Source organism: Clarias gariepinus, chromosome 10 (assembly GCF_024256425.1).
Source record: "Clarias gariepinus isolate MV-2021 ecotype Netherlands chromosome 10, CGAR_prim_01v2, whole genome shotgun sequence".
In the NCBI taxonomy this organism is placed as follows: domain Eukaryota; kingdom Metazoa; phylum Chordata; class Actinopteri; order Siluriformes; family Clariidae; genus Clarias; species Clarias gariepinus.
The window spans coordinates 33219225-33243754 of NC_071109.1; the positions used below are offsets into that span (position 1 = coordinate 33219225).

Genomic DNA, 24530 nt, shown 5'->3' on the forward strand with positions numbered 1-24530 from the left:
TGATCATTAATATGGGAGTGTGTCCCCCTCCCCCCCTGCCTGGTCAAGCAGGAATGCACACACACACGCACACAGCAGAAACTTCTCATCATGTATATTTGGAGGAAGTTGAAAATACGCCAGTTTTGGGTGTGATGAGACCACGCCCACTGGTCTTACAGGAACGACTCGCACCTCCGCTCAAGCCTTTGTGCAGAAACAGTTTAGATTTTCACCCAAAGTGTGTTTTACACCCTGAAACACATCAGTGAGCACTTTGACTTGAGATTTTTTTTTTTTCTTCTTTTTAACATAAAGAAATTGTCTCCTTTATGCAGAAGGGGCGGGGCTTATGTAATACACCTGCTGCATGTTTAATGTTTTTCTGGCCTGATCTAACCGACAGCGACGTTTAACTTGATCTTCTTGATTTGATGCAAATTAGCTATGATCCTGTAAGGCAGCAATTCCTCTGTGTGGGTGTGTGTGTGTGTGTGTGTGCAATTCTTAATTGGTGCCTGACTTGCCCAAAAAAATTAAAAGTGATGCGGGAAACTGATCTCCTGTCAGTGTAAACGCAACTCAATCTTGTTTATATAATCCTATAAAGGTTAATCCTATAGACCATTAAGGGGACCTTTTGGTGCCAAAATATACACCATAGTGAACCTTTAAATCTTTTACCTCTAAAGACAAATTAAAGGTGCAGCTTGTTGTTGAGGGTCCGAACATGTGCCTTGAGTCATTTTAACAAACATTAACACACACTCACTTTTGTACTTCAAAATAATCACACGCACACACTGTGGTAGTTTGTATGTTGGTTTATTAAAGAGAGAGGCGTAACGCAGGTTATTGTGAGGAGGAAGACCGAAGAGCGGAGCGACATCGTGCTCAGGGGCTCACAGCCTCTTCTTCTTGTACTCCTCCAGGTTAGTGAGGATCCACCCTGAGGGGACGAGGATGGTCATAAACATGGTCGCCATGGCAACCAACTGCTCCTGAGGACGGCACGAGCCGGAATTAGATAGATAAACATAAATATACTGTACACGTGTGAGAGAGTGATAAGAGACGGGTGCATGAGAGTCTAATCACCTCAACTCAGCAGGCGAAATAACGCCAAGCATACTCTCTCTCACACACACACACACACACACACTGAACCAAATATAACTATTAATTTTATTGACAGTTTGTTTAGTTATTGTTAAGAAATAAACTCTCAGTAATATCTCTGAACAAGAACACTTAAAGCTTAAAATAAATACTAATGTCTAGAAATTAGTTTATTTTTTATAATTTCATTGTAAGACATAATAGACACTTCACTTTATTTAAAGTCTCTCCTCTAAGATGTCAAATCTATGTAGTGATCGACCTGAACAGCAGTCTCAGCAAAAAATAGTCTAAGTCACTAAAGCTAAATGCTTGGTAAAGGTTTTTTTTTGTTTGGAAAAAACTGGAGGAATCGGCGGCGAATTTTATTTGTAAAACTTGCTGTTCCCTGAGCTCTGAGGTGTGAAAGGTGTGCTCTAGCGCCACCATTATACTGATCAGGCTCATCTCACCTGCTCGAGAAATGAAGCGGAACCATACTCACTGAGCGAGTTTCACGTCGGATTTACGAAACTGCGCATCATTCTTTGCCTTGGAGATTTATTTTATTTTTTTATGATTTAATTTTTAATTGAGAAATTTTATTTATTTATAAATTCATGTGAACACTAACAATAATTATGTAAATGTATTTAGAAAAATACAGTTTTTTTTTTATTCTATGGACCAGTATTAAGTCTTGGAATGATAAAAAAAATAAATTAATGTGCTTTAGATAAAATATTAATCTATAAATTTTAAATATGTATGTAATAAACAGGTTTATTTTATAACAGGAATCCAATCACCTTAAGAAATGTCTTACTTTTATTTCTCCCTTACACATTTCTCAGTGTAAAATCTTTAGTAGTTAATTTCCATACATCCGCGTTACTATAGCAACATTCTGCAGGTCCTGTCAGTCATATTATCAAATTTATGTAAACAACAAACTGTTTTAAGTGTGAAAGGTTTTAGTGCTATTTAAACATTCTCTAATATAAAAAGTTTAAACAATTATTAACTTTTTTCTTAATTAACCTTTCCAACAGAAAATCTACAAAATCTGACACTTTTTCATTATTAACATTTTACTTCATAACACTCTATACTAATGTGTATTATTTTTGTGAAACAAACAAACAAGTAGTAAATACTATTTATTATGATAATCGTTTTTAATTTCTCAGTCGTTGCACTGTGTAATATCTGTGATTAATATTTTTACATTTTTAAAACAGAATATTAAAGCACACCAGCTCTTTGAAAGTTGAGATTATTACCCGATTAAGTATTAATGCTGCGAATAAACACAGTGTTTACGTTCGCACTTATCAGATATAAAACAAATAATTTCCAGACGTATAGTTTTAGGGTAGCGATCTTTCCATTCAGCAGAATTGTTTCAGTATTATCTCATGCGTATGTTTATAATAGTGTCGATCATTTAAACCTGATTGTTTCTATTTTAAGCTCTGCATCATGTGACATTTTCCACACACACACACACACACACACACACTTGTTGCACAGCTCACTAGAGTCTCTATAACTTTATTTAAAGTCTCCAAGGTCAACATTTTGGCCAGTTTTCAACATTCCTGCAGCTCCAGCAGGGGAACGTGCGACGACAAGGACGCAGGACAGATTAATAAACGACTCGGGTCCAGCACAAACGTGACTGTATATGTCGTGTCTAATTTGGGACATGAATCTGACCACAGCAGTGGGACGTGAGAGCTGTCACTCCCCCAACGGCGCTCTTCTTAATCTTATTACTGTCGCGTATAAACACTAAACTCATCACAGACACATGATCAGGAGAAACGTGATGCTTTTTTTTTTTTTTTATGGTTTTTTTGAGTGTTGTGTTTGTAGTGTCTCAGTACTCACCCCCGTACTCAGGACGTGTTTTGCGGGTTTGGATGTTATGCTGGCTCTGGGAGTTAAGTGCTGTCTCAGAGCGGCTCTGAATAAACCCGAGGAGAGACTCAAAGCCTGCATGATTCCCTCTGCTGATCCGAACGGTGGAGGAAGTGTGTCTGCTGCTGCTGCTGCTGCTGCGTTCAGCTCAACACTGCCAGACTCCAATCCTGTGACTTTGCTGTTCACCTGCCAAGCGCTATTTATTATTCTGGCACGCAGATCCGCCCTGAACGTTACCGTTTCACTTCTACTGACTTCCTGCACTGATAAACACACAGCAGCGATGCACCAACATCACAAACAGAGTTAAACACTCGATTTGAACTAATCTCACAGTGTTTATTCGTATCAGGATGGACTCAACTGTGACGCACTTAATCTCAGGTCAAGACTCAACAGCCAACCATTTTTAAAATTGTATTAACACTGTAGGTGTTTATTCGGGACTGTAAGTTATTTCAACAGGTTTACTCAGAACAGAATTCAGTATTACGACACTTCATACAATCATGCAATGCACTATAACAATACGTTAGATATTAGTTCAATACTTTAATGTAATTCAACACTGCAGATGTTAATTTAGAACTGTAAGAATGAAAGGTGTTGATTCAAAATAAGTTAATTTAAGACTGGAATTAAAATCGAGACAGAGCTACAGCCCTGATTCAACACTTTACGTGTTCATTAATTCAGCACTATTTGGTTAATTATATACCCCGGGCCAGGGGTAGCTCAGTGGTTAAGGCATTGGACTACGGTTCGGAAGATCCCAGGTTCAAACCCCACAACCACCAAGTTACCACTGTTGGGCCCTTGAGCGCGGCCCTTAACCCTCAACTGCTCAGATGTGTAATGAGATAAAAATGTAAGTCGCTCTGGATAAGAGCGTCTGCCAAATGCCTAAATGTAAATGTAAATTATCTGCCTGTGTTGATTCAGACCCATCAGCTAATTCAAAACTGTGGAGGTTAATTCAGGAACTACGAGTTCATTAAACACAGGTAGGTAAAACAATTAAGTAATTCTGCGCTAGGTGTTACTTCAGTAGTTTAAATTAATTTAAGACTGTATGAAGGAGAAATTACTCAGTATGGTAATACAACACTGTAGGTGGTATTTAATATACTAAAAACAACTTAACACTATAAATGTTAATTCAATACTATAACTTAATTCTACAGGTAAGAGGTAAATTTGTAGCATGAATTACTGATATTAAACTCTGTAAGGGACAAAACTGTACTATAGAGAAAATTCAGCGCTGTAAAGTAAAAAATCAGTACTGTAGGTTAATTCAACAATGTGATGTTCATTACATTCACTGAAATTGTTTAATCAGTACGATCAATTAATTTAACACTGCAGGTGTTCATTCAGTACTATAAATGATTTTCGAACTGCGGGTATTAATTCAGTACTACAAATTTATTAAATACTGCAAGTGCTAATTCACTACTTAAATCAGTGTTAATTCTTTTATACCGCTTTATCCTGTGTACAAGGTTGCGGGGGTCCTGGAGGCCCATCGATGGAGATTTAGGTCACAAGGTGGGGGTACACTCAGGACGGGGTGCCAAGCCATAGTACGCGGAGGAAACCCATCAAGCACAAGCACGGGAAGAACATTAAGTACTATAACTTTTTTTTTTATCACTGCATATGTTAATCCTATAGTCCAAACTATTTTAAGAAATGCTGTTTTTCATTTCACTTTACTTTTTTTCACACAATTCAACACTGTGAACCTTCACCACAAGTCTTATACAGTAAGTTAATTCCAGGGGTTAAATGGTGCTATGAATTACTGACATTGTAAGCTATAGAATTCTGTACTATAAACTAAACTCAAGATTGAGGTGTTAATCCAGCACTGATAAAAAAAACAAAAACAAAAAACTACTGAGTAGTGTAAATTAAATCAACACTGTAAACTCAAGGTGTTAATTCTGTACTGTAAGTTAACATTGTATGTTTTTCAGCACAGAGGTTTATTTCACCCTTTAAAGAAAGAATCCAGCACTTTACGGTAATTCAGTACTTTAACACATTCAGTACGGTACTAGTTAGACATGTGAATACTCAAACACTTAGAGATGTTAATATTGTCGGTGTTTGTCCTGACGAATTCATCATACCGTCACACACCAGATCGTCATTAGTCAGGGGGTCAATCCACATCTCACCGCACATACACACGGCCGGCCCTCGGTGTCGAGCAGCTTATCTGTTAATCTTCTGAACACACGCTCTAAATCAGGTGTCCCGTGACGCCCTCACACACTCGACACACAGCGGGCGGCTCGCAGAGAAATCCAACTCAGCTCATCTCACACACGCCTCGGCCCTGTCTCTCTGAAACACAGGCAGTGAGAGTTTAGCTTGTGTGTTTGTGATATCCTGAGGGATAAAGTGATCCTATTTAAAATAAGGTTTAGTTTCATTTTTGTTTTTTGTTAGTTTTTATTTTTGTATTTACTTTTGATCCACGATGTGACGAAGTCTGACATTGTAACCTGACGTACAGTATTCACAGCTTAGCGTCAGGCGTATGGGGCGGAGTTCACTTAAAACAAGTAGGTTACTCAGTTACACTCAGTTTGTGGACCAGTGTTAGGTCCAGCGACACTGTATGGCAGTTTGAAGTAACTACAATAGATTATGCTGAGTTTAATGTTTTGTTTATAAATACACTATGTAATGTCATTTGAGGTCAAAATACAAAAGGATCACACTGATAATTAATAAGTTAATTAATTAATCCTAAGTTTTTTCCATCTTAATGTCTTCATGGAGAAGTAAATGTTTTTTCTGGATAAAATAATAAAAAGTTAAAGGTTCTCTGTAAGCGATCGGTCAGATTCTCCTTAACACGCTGTCTTTACAGCAGAGCGTATTGAATTAAAATACACATATTGGTACTGTTTTATTGATTGGACTATCCAAAATTAAATATGAATCAAAGCATGATGAGGTCTCCTACACACCCCTAACACACACTCACACACCACCATTATAATTTCATCAGCTGGATTTATTGTGTCTTGTGTGTATATTAAATCTTGGAACCTGTAACACAGGAATTACACAGAAATGAAGAAATTTAAAGAAATTTGTAACATGAAGAAACTTCCTTACATAAATGCTCCCACATGTTTGGATGGAATTTTCCGACTGTGGATTCTACTCTTGTGTTTGGATTACGAATCCACATTTCCCAGTGACGTCTCTGTTCTGTGTTTTGTGTTGATCAGAATGAATCGATCTGATTTATTAATGAAACTCTCATTCTCTTTAAAGCACAGTACACGAGAAGGTGAAAAAGGGACACTGAACTTACTGGAGAAAAACCGATCAAGTATTTACATCATCATCATCATCATCTTCTTCTTCAATAAGTAACATTATATCAACCACCTATTACACTACCAATCAAAAGTTTGTACACCCCTCCTAACTCCATGATCTTTCCTGATGTTTATTTCTCTATACACTGTTAAGCCATGCTACAGGCAACCAAAACACAATCATCTCCTCTGAACAGTTGATATTGAGATGTATATCTGCTACTTCTGCTCTGTAAAGCTTCATATCGGCTCTAATCTGAGGTGCTGTTTGTTAATTGGTCATTTCTGAGGCTGGTAACTCTAAATGAACTTCTCATTTTTTTGTGTCGTGCTGTGCTGTCTTGTCATTTGTTTTGTTCTGGAAGCTCTGTCACAAAAACAAATTCCTTGTACGTGCAAGCGTACTTGGCAATAAAACTCTTTCTGATTCTGATTCTCTGCAGCAGAGGTAAGTTTTGGTCTTGCTCTGGTGCTTAATGGGTTTTACAAAAACTGTCTGTTGCTGCTTTTGTTGTTCTTGTTACTTAATTATTCAATGTAATATGTGTTATTTTATAGTCTTGAAAAAAACCTCCATTGTTCTAAAATTGTTCTCTATCTGTATTGTACTAAAATGTAGAAAATAAATCACAAAACAAACAAACAAACAAAAAAACAGTGAATTAGAGGGGCCATCCAAACTTTTGACTGGTACTGTGTTTCCATCACATTTACTGGACATGTAATGCATTAAACAGGAATACAAAAAAAAATTAAAGGCTTAAAGTTAAAGATTTTTTTACAACTTATGAACATTCTGGTCTGCACAAAGCGAGCCTACTCTGTGTAACGGATAAGCAGATTCTCTGCCGTGAAGAGATGCGTCGATCGTCCAGCTCGCAGCGACTTCATCTTTTCAAAATCTAAGTGAAAGTTACAAAAATATTTTTTAGAAGAGTTTGGAAATTAAATTAATCTTTTTTTTTTTTTTTTACTGGATAACTTTTTAGATGTTTTTTAAGAATTGTGATGAGAACAGAATGGGAAATTTCTCATACATTTGATTAGAAATGTAAAAATTACAAAAAAATTATAAAATAATAATAATAATAATAATAACAATAATAACCAGTACATATATAATTATTACAGAATTTATTACTAAACAACTACTTAGCTTGTTTATAAATAACACAGGAAATGTGTAAGTTCACATATTAATAGTGCATTAATCAATGTTTAAAAAAATAAAAAATAAACAACCATCATTGTGTGACAAATGACAGACATGACTCCGTTATTTTATTTAATAAAAATGTTTGTAAGCTAACAAAATTCATGTGAATAAATCACAAGTTGTAACATTTATGACCTAGAGATTAAATATAAATATTAATTTTTTTAATTATATTTAACAGCACTGTTATTTAATTTTTCTAATATATACAAACTTATATAAAACTTTAAAGTAGCTGCAGTTAGTTTCTTTAACATTTCAACAAAAATGCTTTAACATAATGCTGAAGTTTGTGATTTGTTCCAATAAATGTTACAAACAGTTAGTATATAAAGAAAATAAAATGTTCATCATTATACAATTAAAACATACACACACACACACACACAGTGTCACGTGTTTCGTACCTCTGATGACTGCATACAAGCTTTTCAGAGCTGATTTATAAAAATCCACGTCGCTGTCTGGAATATATCTCCTGCCATCTGTGTGAGAAGAAATCAGTGAGAGGTTTCACACACACACACACACACACACTGCAATACACTGACCGGTTTCTCAAATTCTGTTTTGCGGTTCGATGTAGAGAGAAGAGTTGAGTTACTTTGGCTTTTATGTGTATGATGAGTCCAGTACAGTCGTTACAGTAAATATCATCTATAATCCTTTAAAGGGACAAACTGTATACAGATTTAATCCAAACAATTACTTAAAGTGGTGCAGTGTAGAAGAAGAAAGAAACCTCTATTAGAATTAACTACATCGAAGAAAACCAAGTGTACAATCTGACCTTTGGCTGAAAAAGAGGGATTATTTACTTCTAGTGAAATACCTTTAAGAAAGATCAAGTTGTTTTCGCATCTACTCATGCAACAACAGGCCAGGTGTTTGGAAGCACAGTGAATAAACAGTGCACGGTTATTGGTATTGATTGTGTTAATTACATAAATGAGCGAACACTCACATTTCCCCTTCAGGTACAGCATCGACTGCGGCCCCCAGTTTTTCGTCAGAGCCGACTGGAGAACCAATCACACACACATACACACACACACGTTACATTGAAATAATCCTCAGTGATGACGAGGAAGTAAAGACTCACCTTCTGAACGCAGTGCGACTCAGTAACCAGGATCACGATCAGCACCGAGCACGTCCACAACCCCTGCATGCGCCGCATCTCACAAACCGAAGAGAGACGTCCCTTATTACATTCACATCATCAGCAAACATCAGAGTTCATATAAAAGTTTAAAGCGCAACGAAGGCACTTACTGTGTCGTTCCTGCGTGTGTTGGTGTGATGTGTCCGGCTGCGTGGTCTGTTTTTATCCCCATCAGGAACACCAGGACTCCCAGTTCGATAAATTCCCACTGTGAGAAACGACTGCAGCTCCAAACCGCTCCTATCACGGCAAAAACGTCCGTATTAACCCTCACACACACACGTCTGACGTCAGGAACACAACGATCGATACGCAGAGGTTCACCCTATACTCGAAACTCACAACAGAAGGAAAAAAGAAAAAAAAAACTAAAAATCACAACACTTTACCAGTAAAACAACAAGTGACACAACCGTCTCTTTTTTTAAAAACAACACAAACCAAACATTTATGGTGATAACCAGCAGAACAACCATCTGTTTAATAAACAAAAATAACATTATAACATTAGGATATTAACAACACAAATTATTATATACAGATTATTTAAATGCAACAGCACAGAACACGGGAGTGTAAACACTGAAAATATACATAAAATCTATACATATATAAAAAATAAATAAACAGAACAGTGTCTTTACTATAAAGAACTATAAACCTTTTTGTATACATTCACAGAATTACGGCAGTTAGTGTTGATCATTTTTAAACGATCATTTTTATATTTTGTAAGATATTAATAATTATATATTTATATAAAAAATATTGCACATAAACAGTATAATTATTACAGCCCTGAAATTACATATTAAACCTTTTCATTTAAAACCAAAATACAGTCACAGAGTAATATATATATACATAAGATACAAAATAAGATAAACAAAAAAGTAAAAGAGAATTACAGACAATTGAAAAGAAAGTTATATATAATATAAAAATTAAACATTGAAATAAAGTTTTTATTTAGTACAAATACTCAGTAGAATATAATAAGAGGTAAAACGTATAAAACATTTTAAACATTTTTGCAGCTCTGCTTCTGTGTGTGTGTGTGTGTGTGTGTGTGTGTATTTTAGCAATGAGTGTGTGTTTCTGATGTGTGTGTGCTTCTAATTTGTATGTTTCTGGTGTGTGTGTATTTTGACTTGTGTGTGTGTTTTCTGATATGTGTATGTTTTTAGCTCTGTGTTTGTGTGTGTTTGAGCTCTACTTCTGTGTGTGTGTGTGTGTGTGTGTGTGTATTTCAGCTATGAGTGTGTGTTTTTTGATGCGTGTGTGTTTTCTGATGTGTGTGTGTTTCAGCTATGTTTGTGTATGTTTCAGCTCTGCTTCTGTGTGTGTGTGTTTTCTGATTTGTGTGTGTGTTTTCTAATTTGTGTATGTGTTTCAGCTCTATGTTTGAGTGTGTGTGTGTGTGTGTTTAACTCTACTTCTATGTGTGTGTGTGTGTGTGTGTTTGAGCTCTACGACTGTGTGTGTGTGTTTTTGAACATGAAGTGTACTATCTGAGTGAGACATTGTCCGAACTCCTGCAGAACCGCTCTCTCAGTCTGAACCTGAGACAGTCCGTCCTTCTGCGCCTCCTCACCCTGAGCCAGGAGACATCCACATGTGGCCTCCACTACAGCATCCGTGATACACGACACACTGCTCATACCAACACACACAGAGATACACGCGCACACACATACACACACACGTTCAGAAATGAGTTTAAATCACATCAGTGCTGGACAGTGGGTTAAACGTGACTGTTGTCCTCACTTGGTCCGGCGGTGTGTACTGCTGTTGTCTGGGTGTAAAAACGGCTCCACTACGCTCTCCTTTACCTCAATCCTGCTGTCGTTACTGCAGCCTACACACTTGCACACAGATGAACACCTGATGTTGCCCTGGAAAACACACATCATACACACTACCATAATACACATCTTCACCATCGTACTTCATCTTAATCTATAATCAGGTTTAACAAAATGTCATTTATGTACAGTAGTGCTTATATAAATGCAAATGTACATATAGTGCAGCTCGAAATTTTTAAACATTATGAAAAAGTAAATTTACTTGTAATGGTATTTCAATTTAAAACTCGTATATTTTATATTTTTTGTTTACATTTTTATAAATATGGCTTATAGATCATGAAAATCAAAAATCCATCATCTTAAAGCATTAGGATATTTCCGTTTATATGAGCTTGCGTAAATTACGATTCATACAGTATAAATACTGTGTATCTCTCAATTTTGTTCAGTACACATTTGGGGAAGACTGCTCACTTGACACTTGTGCAGAAGACGAGAATTAACCCCTCCACGAGGAAGATCTTGGAGAGTGAGAGGATTCCAGAGGAATGGAGGAGAAGTGTATTGGTGCCAATTTTTAAGAACAAGGGAGATGTGCAAAGCTGTGGCAATTATAGAGGTATAAAGCTAATGAGCCAGACAATGAAGCTGTGGGAAAGAGTAGTGGAAGCTAGGTTAAGGGCAGAGGTGAGCATTTGTGAGCAGCAATATGGCTTTTTGCCTAGAAAGAGTACATCAGATGCAGTATTTGCTTTGAGGATGCTGGCGGAGAAGTACAGAGAAGGTAACAGGGAGCTGCATTGTGTCTTGTTAAATTTAGAGAAAGCATATGACAGGATGCCAAGAGAGGAGCTGTGGTATTGTATGAGAAGGTCTGGAGTGGCAGAGAAGTATGTTAGAGTAGTCAGGTGTGTTGTGCGATAAAAGAGTATCAGCGAGAATGAAAGGAAAGGTGTACAGGACAGTGGTGAGACCAGCGATGCTCTACGGCTTAGAGACAGTGGCACTGAAGAATAGACAGGAGGCAGAGTTGGAGGTAGCAGAGCTGAAGATGTTGAGGTTCTCTTTGGGAGTGACAAGGATGGATAGGATCAAGAATGAGTTTATCAGAGGGACAACCCATGTTAGATGTTTTGGAGATAAAGTCAGAGAGGCCAGATTGAGGTGGTTTGGACATGTTCAGAGGAGAGATGGTGAATATATCGGTAGAAGGATGCTGAGGTTGGAACTGCCAGGCAGGAGGTCTAGAGGAAGACCAAAGAGGAGATTTATGGATGCAGTGAGAGAGGACATGAAGTCAGTTGATGTGAGAGAAAAGGATGCAGAGGATAGGGTTAGATGAAGGCAAATGATTCGCTGTGGCGACCCCTGAAAGGGAACAGCCGAAAGACAAAGAAGAAGAAGAAGAAGTTTCACCCAAATGAGGATGGGTTCCCTGTTGAGTCTGGTTCATCTCAAGGTTTCTTCCTACTACCATCTCAGGGAGTTTTTCCTTGCCACTGTCGTCCTCGGCTTGCTCCCCAGGGACTATCTGACCATTTTGATTGATACATATTCAAATTCTATACAAACTTAAATAATTCTTTTGATTGTGTAAAGCTGCTTTGGGACAATTCCAATTGTTAATAGCGCTATACAAATAAAATTGAATTGAATTTCATTCTCTCTTTTATTAGTATTTGCTGGTTCATTATTTCTATTACTACCTGCTGGTGCAACCTTATGTTTTTTTGTCCCCACCCTTTATACACCCATTATGCACATAGAAACAAAAACAGTATACAGGTTGTCCCAAACTTGCGGAGACTAGGTCCAATTTGTTCTCACAAAGTGAGTCTTATACGCCTTTGACACAAATATACAATGTAAATTATACCAATCAACTTGACTAAACACTTTCCCTACACTAGCATGTGTCCAAAAACTGTAACCGCACTTAAGGAAAGGAATCTCACACAAATGTAACAGTGTCGACGCTGCGCCTTTAAATCCCGAGGGGAATCCCGAAAGCCATTTCTCAGAGCTGTTTTCCACTGTATTAGACTGTGAACTCTAAAGGATTATTTACCATCAAGACAGATTTACAGGACAGACATTTTCTATCATTGTGCTCCCGGACTGATTCATTGAAACCAGTGAGGACCACATTTCTTCAACACAAACACACACACACACACATACAATATACCGAACTTTAGACGTTTTATACATTCACTTACACAGTAAAAATATTGTATATATTTATATATATTTTACTTTATTTATATGTCTTAACTAAATATTTTAATAGTTTTTGTACGCAAAAATTTTATTATAATGTTGGAAATACGTAATATTGGTAATATTTTTGGGCGGCTGGAGCGGATTATCTGGATTTACATTATTACCAATGTGTTTCACAATAAGAAATTTCACTTTAAGAACTCGTCTCTGGAACTGATTAAATCGTATGGTGCGTTACCGCTGTATGTAATATTGTAAGATACTGGATTTTTGATTTTCACAAGATATAAGGCCTAATAATCGAAATTAAAACAAAAAAGACTTGAAGTATTTTACCTCACATGTAATGAAATTTTAAGGTTTTTTTTTTTATAAAATTACCAAATATAATTAACTTCTTCTTAATATTCAAATTTTTTAAGATACACTGTACACATCATAAATCTTAATGAATAACCTTAATTATATTTCTCTTAATTTAATGTATTCAAACATTTCAGAGTGCAAAAAACTTTTGTTGTAGAAATTCTACAGATTTATAATAATAATAATAATAATAATAATAATAGTAATAATGTTCAGGATTAAAAGGCAGATTATTAAATATCCTGTACAACAAAACCAACCAGAACTGGACTGAACTGAACTAAGATCAAGACAAGAAAAGAAACCAGGGACAGAAGACAGGACAGGTGGACAGAAGACAGGTGGCTGATGGGAGCTGTAGTCTAGAGCTTTCCGGAACAATAACAAAAATCTTCGATGTGAGTGCTAACAGAGGGGACAAACCAAGAATCATTGTCCGAGTTCGTTTCAGGAGACAGGAAGGTATAATCCATAATCCGTTTGAAGGACATCAGGCTACAGGGAAACACTGATGGGAAAACAGGGTGTAAATACTCAAACTAATCACGAGTTAGCGGGACACGACCAAAATCAAGAGCACACACTGAGGGGAAACAAACCGATAATACAAACACACACATACACACACAGTGATCGTCTCCATGGAAACAACAAATGGTAGTTGATCAGAACTGTTTTGCCACACGAGGGAGAGTGTTTCAGTGATGGTGATCGGTGAGACGCCTCTTTCTTTACTTACACTCAGTGTCAGTGTGATTTATTTGTCACTTCACCTTGTAACACTCGCAGTAGTTCTTCAGGCAGCCGGAGCTTTTGCAGTTACAGCCTCGTGTGTGATTTCCTTTCTGCTTGCTGCTCCTGATTTTGAAACGAAAGCCACCCGGGTTTCTGTCTAAACAGGTCTAAGAAAAAAAAAAACATCCGTATTTAATATTTCATATTTGTCACAACTCTGAGGTTGCCAGATACAACATAAAAAAAGAATAAACTCTCTGGATGAGAGTAGGTCTGTACGGTCTGACCTTAATGGCTTGGTCTCTATTGGTCGCATGTTCCATGTTGTTAAAGCAGTTAACACAGCTGCAGTCGCTGCAGAGCTCTCCATTTGCAAAGCAGTCACAGTAACTGGTGAGAGATTTGTACACAAAGCAATAAAAGAAAAAAACTAAGCCAGTTCAACTTCTCATACCAGGAGAGTGGAAAGACCTGTTATTTTTTCCTGATTTTTGCAACAGATCAATCTTGGGCATTTGTCTGCCCTGCCATTTAATTCGAAGTCTCTCCTCATAAGGAAGACTAATAAATAGTTTTGCCAAAAGCAGGTCAACAATATTAGCACCGTCTGCGTCTGCCATTATGCACAGCTTGTTAGCTGGCTAGTTTCCCCTTCCACAAGCTACTTTAATTATATGAACAAACTAACTTTACAATGCTGAAACAAGGAGCAAAGTCAAGAACGCTATATGTTTTTTTTATTATTTATAAAATGATTTGTACAAACAAAAATAGTTTATATCACCAGCAAACAATACAGAGTGCAGAAGTTCGTCGTACCACTTCACCTGCAAATCCGCATGAGACTGAACTCGAATCTCTGTAGAGCTGATGTATACTTATAACATGCTGTCAATCAAAAAAGGGGTTCTGCCCTTTAAACAGCTCCTCCAATTATCATGCAGCAGCCCAGCGTCCAGGCCCGCCCACTGCTCCATTCACTCCCAGAAAAGCTGAGCTTCCCTGGAAGTGCCGATTTTGCTGCATTTATCCAATTTTCTGCAGTGAAAAAAGCTCCTTTGTGCTGTACATAGAGCTCCAGTGAACCTGGGCTTCGGGAGGGTTTAACGCGCTGTGCTGCACGGAAATGTATGACAAGAAAATCTGATTCTGAATGAGCTAGTCATGAAGTTGAACGCGTTCTAGCGCACTTTTATTAAAACCAATATAAATATGACAGTGCATATATGAGCATTTATTTTCTGACATAGTAGAGAAAGCGGAGCTTCCCTTGTAGTCTTAGAGCAGCCGCCACTGGTCTGTACATTTCGCAGTACTGAGAGAGCAGCTGTCTGACAAAACCCACATTCACAGAAGCACTTTCAGTAAGAACACACCTCTGATAACGTTATGTCGTCTTAAACAACACGCCGTCTCTGCACTAATCACTTAGTCGTTCTGAATCGCCTCTGAACCGTCCGCGTCATTTTGTTCACGGCTAGCGCTTAGCTACAAAGCTAACTAGCCTCTAACACAAGGCTGAATCCCAAATTCTTCTCTAATCCTTCTCTAAGCGCACTACTTGGTGTGTGAAACAAGGGGTTGTACACCCTACATAATGCACTAGCTTTCCATTTAACGCTATTTGGGATTTCGACCGCAGAACCTGGAAGTTAACGGAGCTGAAATATTAAAGTGGAATAAGTTTATGGTTTATTCTCGTCACGTTTTGGCTACATAGTACTGGTAAGAGTTTTTAAACTACTGTCACTCCTGTTAATTACATGAACTGTCGCTCACTAACGGTCAGTCGCCTGCTCCACCAGTCACGGTTAAATATTTCCGCCAGGCACAGAAGAATATGTGTGAGTAGAGAAAAATAACTGGTTACATGAAGAAACAAATCATTATTTGTTGATAATAAATGTTGTTTGTGGAACTAGTGTATAAAAACAATATTACACAACCTTGTGTCTACGGCTGCTTCACAGCCGTACTGATATTCAGCAATACAGCACTCCCCTTATGTTATATCGCTTAATTACCATCTAAGTAGCATGCATTTATTTATTTGTTTGTTTATCTATTATTATTTATTGCATTAATTCAATCGTTGTCTAACTTAATTAAAAGAAAATGTAAAAGCAAACTACTTACAGTTTCAAACACTGAGATTTAGTGCAGTGGCAGCGCTTCTTAGATCTTTCTGAGAAAGAACTAAATAAAGATTTCAACATTATTATTGCTTTAAATATCTAATAGTGTGTGTGTGTGTGTGTGTGTGTGTGTTAGTACCACATGCTGTCCTTGTGTGGCGCTGTCTCTACATCAGAAGACACAGGGCATAATGTGTGCTGCATCTGCGAGTGAGAAAAGAGAAATAATGTTGGGAAATATTTTGTAATAAAAAGAGGAATAACGCACCTTCCAAAAAGGGGTAATTATTCTGTAAGATTAATCATAGCAGGTTAAACGAGGACAAATCATTTTCATTACAACACCAAACAACAAAACATCTACTGAACAACTTCTAAAGACTGTCCTCATTTAACCTGCTATGATTACTCTGACCGAGTCAGCAGAAAAAAACATGATGTGAGAAGATGAAGCGCGTCCCTAAACACGGATGCACTACCCCTGTTTCTTGATATTTTGTACCTGCCCCACTTTCCTTTGATGTTCTAGTCAACTAATTTCCTTCTTAATAAGGAGTAGTTTATTTTAAATTGGCGTTGGGAATAATGTAACTCCTTTGTATAAAGGAGGTGGTGAAAAGGAGAGCATCACCTCCCCCTTTCAGACGCTGTGTGAGTGTGTGTACCTAAGACATCCTGCGCAGAAAATAAACTTTTGTTTTTGCTTATCCAGATCCTCTCTTCTTGTTTTTAGGCTATTTTACCGAATTTTCCCCTCAGTGTTTTCAACACAACACAAACAGGTAAAACTACCAGCTGCTCTGATTTAGACTTTTATAACTTTTATTACACCTCTACTGTGTGTAATGAAGTCTTACATCAACCTGCCTCCTCGACACGTGTGTGGAGAAGATCTGCTTATCTTCTGAGTTCATACTCGTCACTGCATCACACAGATCAGCCTGCACAGACACGAGATTGACCAGAATTAAAACATTCACTCATGACGATCATGAATGTCAGAGCAATGATGAATTTTAAGTGATTTGTTCGAACCACAGACTTTGTAAGAACAGGACACACACACTCTTTGACGTCACCCACAGGATTTCTGAAGAGCGTTTTTTAAAAACTCAGCTGTGGGAGTGCTGGTCATTTCCATCTTGGCAGGAGCTGTTTCCACAGTGCCATGACGTTGGAGTTTACTTCATTAGACGAGAGGGTCGCCTCTCTGCGTCTGAGGCCCATTGGGAGGAAACTCTCACTGTTGTCTGTGCTGTCTTGTGGTTGTCTTGAAGACTCTGAATGGAGTACTGCATCAGGCCCCAGTCGGGAATTCCATAGTCTTCCTAGGGGATTTCAATGCACACGTGGGCAATTACAGAGATACTTGGAGGAGGGTGATTGGGAAGAACAGCCTCCCTGGTCTAAACCCGATCTGTGTTTTGTTATTGGATTTCTCTGCTAGTCATGGATTGTCCATAACAAATACCCTGCTCGAGCATAGGGATGCTTATAAGTGTACTTGGTACCAGAGCACCTTGGGCCGAAAGTCTCTGATCGATTTTGTGATTGTATCATCTGACCTGAGGCCATATGTCTTGGACACCCGGGTGAAGGGAGGGGTGAAGCTGTCAACTGATCACCATCTAGTGGTGAGTTGGGTCAGGTGGCAGGGGAGGCCAATGGACAGACCTAGTAAGCCCAAACAAGTAGTGCGAGTACAGCTGAGCTTTTCCAGCATCCCTGTGGAAGTTGGGGACATTGAATCAGAGTGGTCAATGTTCAAAGCTTCTGTTGCTGAAGCTGCAGCTGTAAATTGTGGCCTTAAGGTTCTGGGTGCCTCAAGGGGCAGTAACCCTCAAACAGCGTGGTGGACAGCTGTGGTTAGGGAAGCTGTCAAACTGAAAAAGGAGTCCTTCAGGGATATGTTATCTCGGGGGAACCTAAAGGCAGTTGCAAGGTATTGGCAGGCTCGAAGGACAGCAGCTGCAGCAGTAGCGGCACCAAGGTGCTTCTGAAAAACCATCTGGGTCGGTGTTGATCTCCCTGAGCGAGGTCACTGAGGTAGTCAAACAACTCCACGGTGACAAAGCCCCGGGAATTGACGAGATCCGCCAGGAAATGCTGAAGACTCTGGGTGTTGGGGGGGCTGTCTTATATGACACGCCTCTTCAACATTACGTGGAAGTCTGGGACAGTGTTTAAGAAGTGGCAGACTGGGGTGTTGGTTCCCCTTTTCAAAAAGGGAGACCAGAGGGTGTGTGCCAACTACAGGGCCATTACGTGGCACCTCAAAATCTGTGGCCATGGTTCTCAGCAGGAAACCAATGGATAGTCAACTCCAGATAGGGAGCGAGTCTTAAACCCAAATAAAGGAGTTTAAGTATCTCGGGGTCTTGTTTACGAGTGATGGAACATTGGAATGTGAGGTTGGCCAGAGAATTATTTCAGCGGGGATGGTATTGCAGTCGCTTTACCCTACCGTTGTGGCGAAAAGAGAGTTGAGCCAAAAGACAAAGCTCTCAATTTACTGGTTGATCTTCGTTCCAACACTCGCCTATGGTCATGAGCGTTGGGTCATGACCGAAAGGACAAGTTTGCAAATACAAGCGGCCGAAGGGGGTTTTCCCAGAAGGGTAGCTGGCTTTTCTTTTAGAGATAGGATGAGAAGCTCGGTCATCCGGGAGAATCTCAGAGTAGAGCTGCTACTCCTTGGAGTCAGTTGAGGTGGTTTGGACATCTAGTAAGGATGCCACCAGGACGCCTCCCTAGGGAGGTGTTCTTGGCATGTCCAGCTGGAAGAAGACCATGGGGCAGACAAAGGACTAGATGAGGAGATAATATCTCCACACTGGCCTGGGAACGCCTCAGGATTCCCCAGTTAGAGTTAGCTGAGGTGGCTGGGGAATAAGTTTCCCCCTGGAACTGTCCCCGCGACCCGACTTTGGATAAGCGGTTGAAGATGGATAGAGAGATGGATGGATGGTCATCTGTACCTTACAACTCCTTTATTTCTTGTGGTACGTTTGATACCTGCACTGCAGTTGGCACTCAAATCAGCCACGCCCCTAAGTATAATTCATATAATTTTAACTGATGATTTACATAAATATACACCAACTGTACTTGTGTCATGAATGGGAAATCAGGCTATGAAGATCAAAACTGTTTTTTTTCGTACCATTGCATAATCATGTTTATTTCTGTTGTAAAGTTGGACATTTTAACATGGGGCTCTATAGTGGTCATTTGAGGAACTGAACATTCTGAATTGACTTTTTTCAGAACCGTAGTCTGAACTGATTTTATTTCAAAGCAGAATGGCTGCACACTCTTGGGCTTTTTTTTATTATTAAAAATGATTTAAAAAAGAACAGTTCAAAAAAATTTAACCCAATATTGCCATAACATTCAAGTTTGTCATGAGCCGAAATTTGCTCAGGACAAAACAAGCAACGATAAAAAAAAAACTTTTAAACAAACAGAATGTTCCATGATTACAGTCTACATATATCTCCAGTAAGTTAGTTCCCAAACCCAATTTGGCGAAAAAATTAAAATAAATAAAAAAATAATAATTATCTAACTGCATTTAATAACTGCATTTAATATTTAACACTAACAGCCTTTAAGATCAGACTAAAATTTATTCAGGATATGTAACATACTGTGAGTAAATATTATAATGAATAGACATCTCAATAAAATTCTATTAAATAAAACTGAAAGTGTAACAACAGAAGTGTATCGTTAACTCACTGAGTAACATGGAACAGCGCCCCTAGGTGTCCAGGCGTGTGGTGCAGTCGTGTGACTGGGGACCTCATACGAGTACTGAGGAAGCAGGCTGTCAGAGTAACACACAGAGGAAAACTCAGACAAATGTGAGCTTGATGAGTCACAACAAAGTTGACAAGAAAAGGCGCTAGAATCAATGCCGCAGACAGAGGGACACGCCTCATGATGCTGAGACATCATGAGAGGTGTTGGCGTGTGCTGGTGATGAAGGCAACTGTAGGTGTTTGGGATTTCAATGGAGAAAGGTGTGTAAGAGTAAGAGAGAGGACCCAGGAAGCTTCCGGTTAAATCCGCCTGATAGCCGTACTCCGGTTCCAGGAAGTCATTCATGTCTCCCATGGCGAGGTAAAAACCTGTACAGGAACATCAGGAAGACGAGACAACGTTACACAATGCTATTTACACTTTTATACGTCTCATATTCTATTTATATATCTACTGGAATGTATATCCTAACTACTTATGGCTATAGATCATACAAAATTAATGATTAGACTGTAAATACAGCATCACAATCAGCTGTGCATTCTAAAGTTTGTGATTTCTGCATAAAGTTTTTTTTATATTGAAATACGTGTTGAATCTGGATGAAGGTTGAAAGTACAGTTAACGTGAGTCTGGTGTGTTTTTGCTCTTTTTTTCACTACAAAAAAACAACAACCTAAGAACAGCACAAACCAATTATACTGTAAGTAGTATTACTTTTTTAATTAGACAAATAACTAAATCAAAGAGGTGAAATGATTATGGTACAGTATATGTATTAAAAAACATAATGAAGTGAAACAAATATCATATAGCAAAGGGACGCTAATGTGAACCAACTGAAAAAACAATAAGAAATGAAATTAAAGCGTTTGCCTAAAACTTTCGACATGCTGTAATTTTATTTATTTTTTTTAAATTATCTTTTTAATCTGGGAAGAAACTATAGGAGTGAAATTATTACTTATTGTGACCATCTGCACAATAATGTTTACTGACTGTTGTTTTTATTGTTTATTTGTTGTTTGCCTATATAGTTTTGCTGTTAAATCTGATAATTAATTGCGCAATAACTTAAATTATTGACTTCTTTTAAAAATAAAATTATTAAATGTCGACATCTAGCGGTGACACATCTTTACTACAGGGTGGACCTAATATAATATATTTATAATCTATTTTATTTATTATTCGTATATTATAAATAAAATATTATTTAATAATTATTCCAAAATTATTCAAACTTTGTTTGTTAAGTAAATATTAGTAGTGTTAAGTTATTAATAAGCTTCCCCACACACTGTTAATCTCAAAAACTGTTAGCCTGTTACCTACTCCGGCTAAACACGTCAAACAACAAACTTATTTTCGAGTTAATTTTTAACGTCTGACACTTTCTCAGATGTTTGAATTAGTAAGCTGTATGTGAATGTGGAAGGTTTTGATAGGAAAAAAATAGTTTTTAAAACTTTCATACCTTTTAGAGTGTTTTTATTGAACGAAAATATAAATAAATATATTTATCGGTCCGTTGATTCCTCAGAGAGAGCGTTCGTGCTCGTCTGCGCGTGCATGTGACGCCACGAGCGGACGGTGGCTGGGATGTCAGTTACGCATGCGCAGTGTAGCTCCTACTGCAAGGAGAAACAGGTCAATATAAATGGCTTCTTTTCTGATAAGGTGAACATTCTGGTGCTGCTCTTTAGTGGTGTGAAATATAATCTGGTAAAACATTTGTGGTTTTATTATAAAAAAAATACTGAACATCTGATATTATTATTATTATTTTTTTATTGCATAAATGTCTTGTTTTGGTCTCTTACAAATTCAAAAAGATGCGCACACACACACACACAAATAATCAGTCTTATAGTAATAATGACTAATAATTTAATCAGTTTATATCACAAAATAAGAGCGGTAGGTCCAGTGCTCTATTTGTAATTAATTGAAATGTAAGAATATAAATTCTAACAGATTAGGGTTATAAGATTAATTCGGTTTTGCTTTTATATATATCACAAAAGCAAGATATTTTAACTTTCAATTTTGGGTTTATTTATTTTAATTACTTAAAGGACTTCAGGTATACACAGATTTAAAATACTGGCAGGTTTATTTAAAAGTTAATGTTTTGTTTTAATGGAACGTCCCAGAACATTAAATCAGACACACGCTTGTCAGTTTCATGCAATTAAAACAGAAAGACCTGTTTCTTAAATATTTGGGTTATATATATAATATTTTGGCACTTGTGTAAGTCACTCTGGGTCTGTCCACTATTTGCACTGACGTTGTCATGAATACATTTGCACATCGAGGCTGCACTGCAGGTTTATTTCACTTATTAGTATTATTCATTAATGTCTTTTTATTATTATTAATATTATTATTATTATTATTTATCCAAATTATAATTGTCTCTTTTAATTCTCTTCACTCTTTTCCTACTTCTCTCTTTTCTCCTTACTCTGTATACCCCCTCAATTCCTCCCTTTCTCCTCCTCGTTCTCTTCTCCTCCTCTTCTGTCCCATGCTCCTCCTTCTCTTTCCCTTCTTCCTCTTTCTTCTGCCTATCTTCCTCCTCCTCATTCGCTTCTATGTTTCCCCCTTTTTCTTTCTGAGCTTTAATTCCTCACCTCTTTCCACTCTTCCTCCTCCCCTTCTTCTTCTCCTCTACCTCTTCCTCTTTCACTTCTCCTCCTTTTTCCTCTTCTTTATTCCCCCACCCCCTCCTTCTCTTCCACTTTCTTCTCCATGTTTTCTTTTTTTTTGATGCAGGACTATAATTTGACCTTTCTGAAATAGGGACATTTTGGACCAGGCAGTGTGTGTGTGTGTGTATATATATATATATATCTGTACCTCAGATAGTAATACTTAATTTTGTTCTTATCTGTACTTGAAATCCATCACAATTCCTTCAATCAATCACACAAACCTACACACACACATACACACACACACACACCATCTGATTGCCTGCAAATTGCAGCATTAACGTCCTTGGCATGTTTTCTCCTGCGCTCTCTAAACACCCTCAGCAGAGCTCTGTGCTGAGATCACATCAATAACAATGACCTGAAGGATCGCCTGAGACCGAGACTGATCAGCAGTGTGAGTTTGTTTACAACTGCCAATGTTATAATTTACAGCCAACAAACTGTTGATTAAATCGATTGAACGACCATGCGAAGCCTAAACTTAAACCGTAAACTGTTAGCTATTTAAACTGTGCTAAGCTTATCTGTTTGATCACATATTAACAAGAAAGCTAACACATTTAGCGAGGAAAAAAAACATGTAAATTAGAATAAATGCCAAAGATCAATTTAAACCGTCAAACTGTAAGCTGTTTAAATATGACTGTATAAAATGCTATAATGCTAAATATTTTTTTAATGCTAAATATTAATAAAATCTAAAATGTAAGGCTGGTCACAATATGTATATTTTTCATGTTAATAATAAGTAATGGATTTAGTTATACTTAATAATTATAGTGAGTAGAATTATATGTTCTTGTTGCTGTAATGTGTATTTATAAGAAAAAACAAATAATAATAATAATAATAACAAAACACTGAGATCTGTTTATAGGATTTATATGTTCCGAGGTAAAGTCTGTTCTTCTGACTGCGTTAATTGTGACCGGTGACACGGGGGCCGGACGCAGGCTGTCGTCGAGAAGCAAAAAAATTAAATGTATGTTTTTGTTTTTGAAACGCAAGAAGAGAAATCACAGTAAAACTGCAGAAATGCCACACTGACAGTACAGATACATAAATTGAGATAAATAAATGATTGATTAAAAATACTTTACAAAGATACATTTTTACTTTAACTCTTACGTTAATTGTTACAGTAAACTATAAACATTATTTTGGGAAAAAAGGACAAAAACCCAAACACCACACCATAATAGTCTACAACACTCTTAAGTATCTATCCGAATCTAATTTATATTATTGTTGCGCGCAAACATTTGTGTGATGTCCAAAGAAAGATCATATTACTTTTTACGTTTAAGTTCACTTCAGTTGTGCACTAACACTTTTCCTTTTATTTATTTTATAAAACAAGCGGAATAATCGAAACCACTCTCACACACACCCTATACACACCACACAGACTCACTCACCATGTCTGACATTCAAGTCCAGGAGGTGTTGATTAATTATCTATTACAGCAGCTCCGATAGAGGTACAGGCTGAAACGTAAACAATGCTTTATATTGTGCTGAAGCTTAACGGAACGACACCTGTGTGTACGGAAGGAGTCTCCAGTGTTAGTGCTTTGTAACAGTCTTTGTAAGGTTACGGTATGTTCAGAGGAGTTTGTGACATCTACACCCCTACCCGATATCACGTGACACAAGCATGAGTTGCTTTAAACCTTTGATTCTGCCACCCTCAAGGATGCTTAGCATTTCTCAACGCTGACCCCAGTGCAGCAAGTGGAAATGTTATGAATGAAACCATGGCTCAGTTCCAGAGTTCCCTCCTGTTCCTCTTAAAGCTGTTGAAGGCACTCTCCTAAGAGAAAGTAACGCTTTCAATCCCTTTTCAAATGCTGAAACTCTCACTTTCACCATAACGCTTTGAGGTTGGCCCTGATCTGACCCGTGACTCTCAGAGATCCTGGGAGCAAAGTGAGATTAACTCTAGAACCAAAGCATGCTCCAACTCCTGCCCGTCCTTTTAAACACCCCCCCCCCTCATAAGGCACAGCATTATGGGACTGTCTGGGTGAATCCCCAC

The 24530-nt window shown here is 37.7% G+C and overlaps 3 protein-coding genes across 4 annotated transcripts; all 3 read right to left on the reverse strand.

Moving 5' to 3' along the window:
- Positions 1–788: 788 nt before the first annotated feature.
- On the reverse strand, positions 789–5199 carry LOC128531471 (uncharacterized). Its single transcript, XM_053505326.1, has 3 exons — positions 5142–5199; positions 2971–3266; positions 789–980 (listed from the first exon to the last, which is right to left on the reverse strand). The coding sequence occupies exons 1-3, from the start codon at positions 5194–5196 to the stop codon at positions 882–884; spliced, it is 450 nt and encodes a 149-aa protein (XP_053361301.1). The 5' UTR covers positions 5197–5199; the 3' UTR covers positions 789–881.
- Positions 5200–7128: 1929 nt separating this feature from the next.
- On the reverse strand, positions 7129–9047 carry LOC128531472 (spexin prohormone 2-like). The gene is made up of 5 exons (XM_053505328.1): positions 8842–9047; positions 8669–8746; positions 8531–8585; positions 7974–8051; positions 7129–7241 (listed from the first exon to the last, which is right to left on the reverse strand). The coding sequence occupies exons 2-5, from the start codon at positions 8744–8746 to the stop codon at positions 7129–7131; spliced, it is 324 nt and encodes a 107-aa protein (XP_053361303.1). The 5' UTR covers positions 8842–9047.
- A 222-nt stretch (positions 9048–9269) lies between these two features.
- tesmin (testis expressed metallothionein like protein) lies at positions 9270–21334 on the reverse strand. 2 transcript variants are annotated; one of them, XM_053506144.1, is made up of 9 exons: positions 21247–21334; positions 19746–20137; positions 16862–16945; positions 16144–16208; positions 16006–16065; positions 14157–14259; positions 13908–14036; positions 10502–10629; positions 9270–10384 (listed from the first exon to the last, which is right to left on the reverse strand). In XM_053506144.1, the coding sequence occupies exons 2-9, from the start codon at positions 20121–20123 to the stop codon at positions 10201–10203; spliced, it is 1131 nt and encodes a 376-aa protein (XP_053362119.1). In that variant the 5' UTR covers positions 20124–20137; positions 21247–21334; the 3' UTR covers positions 9270–10200. The 2 variants fall into 2 exon arrangements, with proteins under 2 accessions (XP_053362119.1, XP_053362120.1); XM_053506145.1 differs by lacking the exon at positions 16862–16945.
- Positions 21335–24530: the final 3196 nt, after the last annotated feature.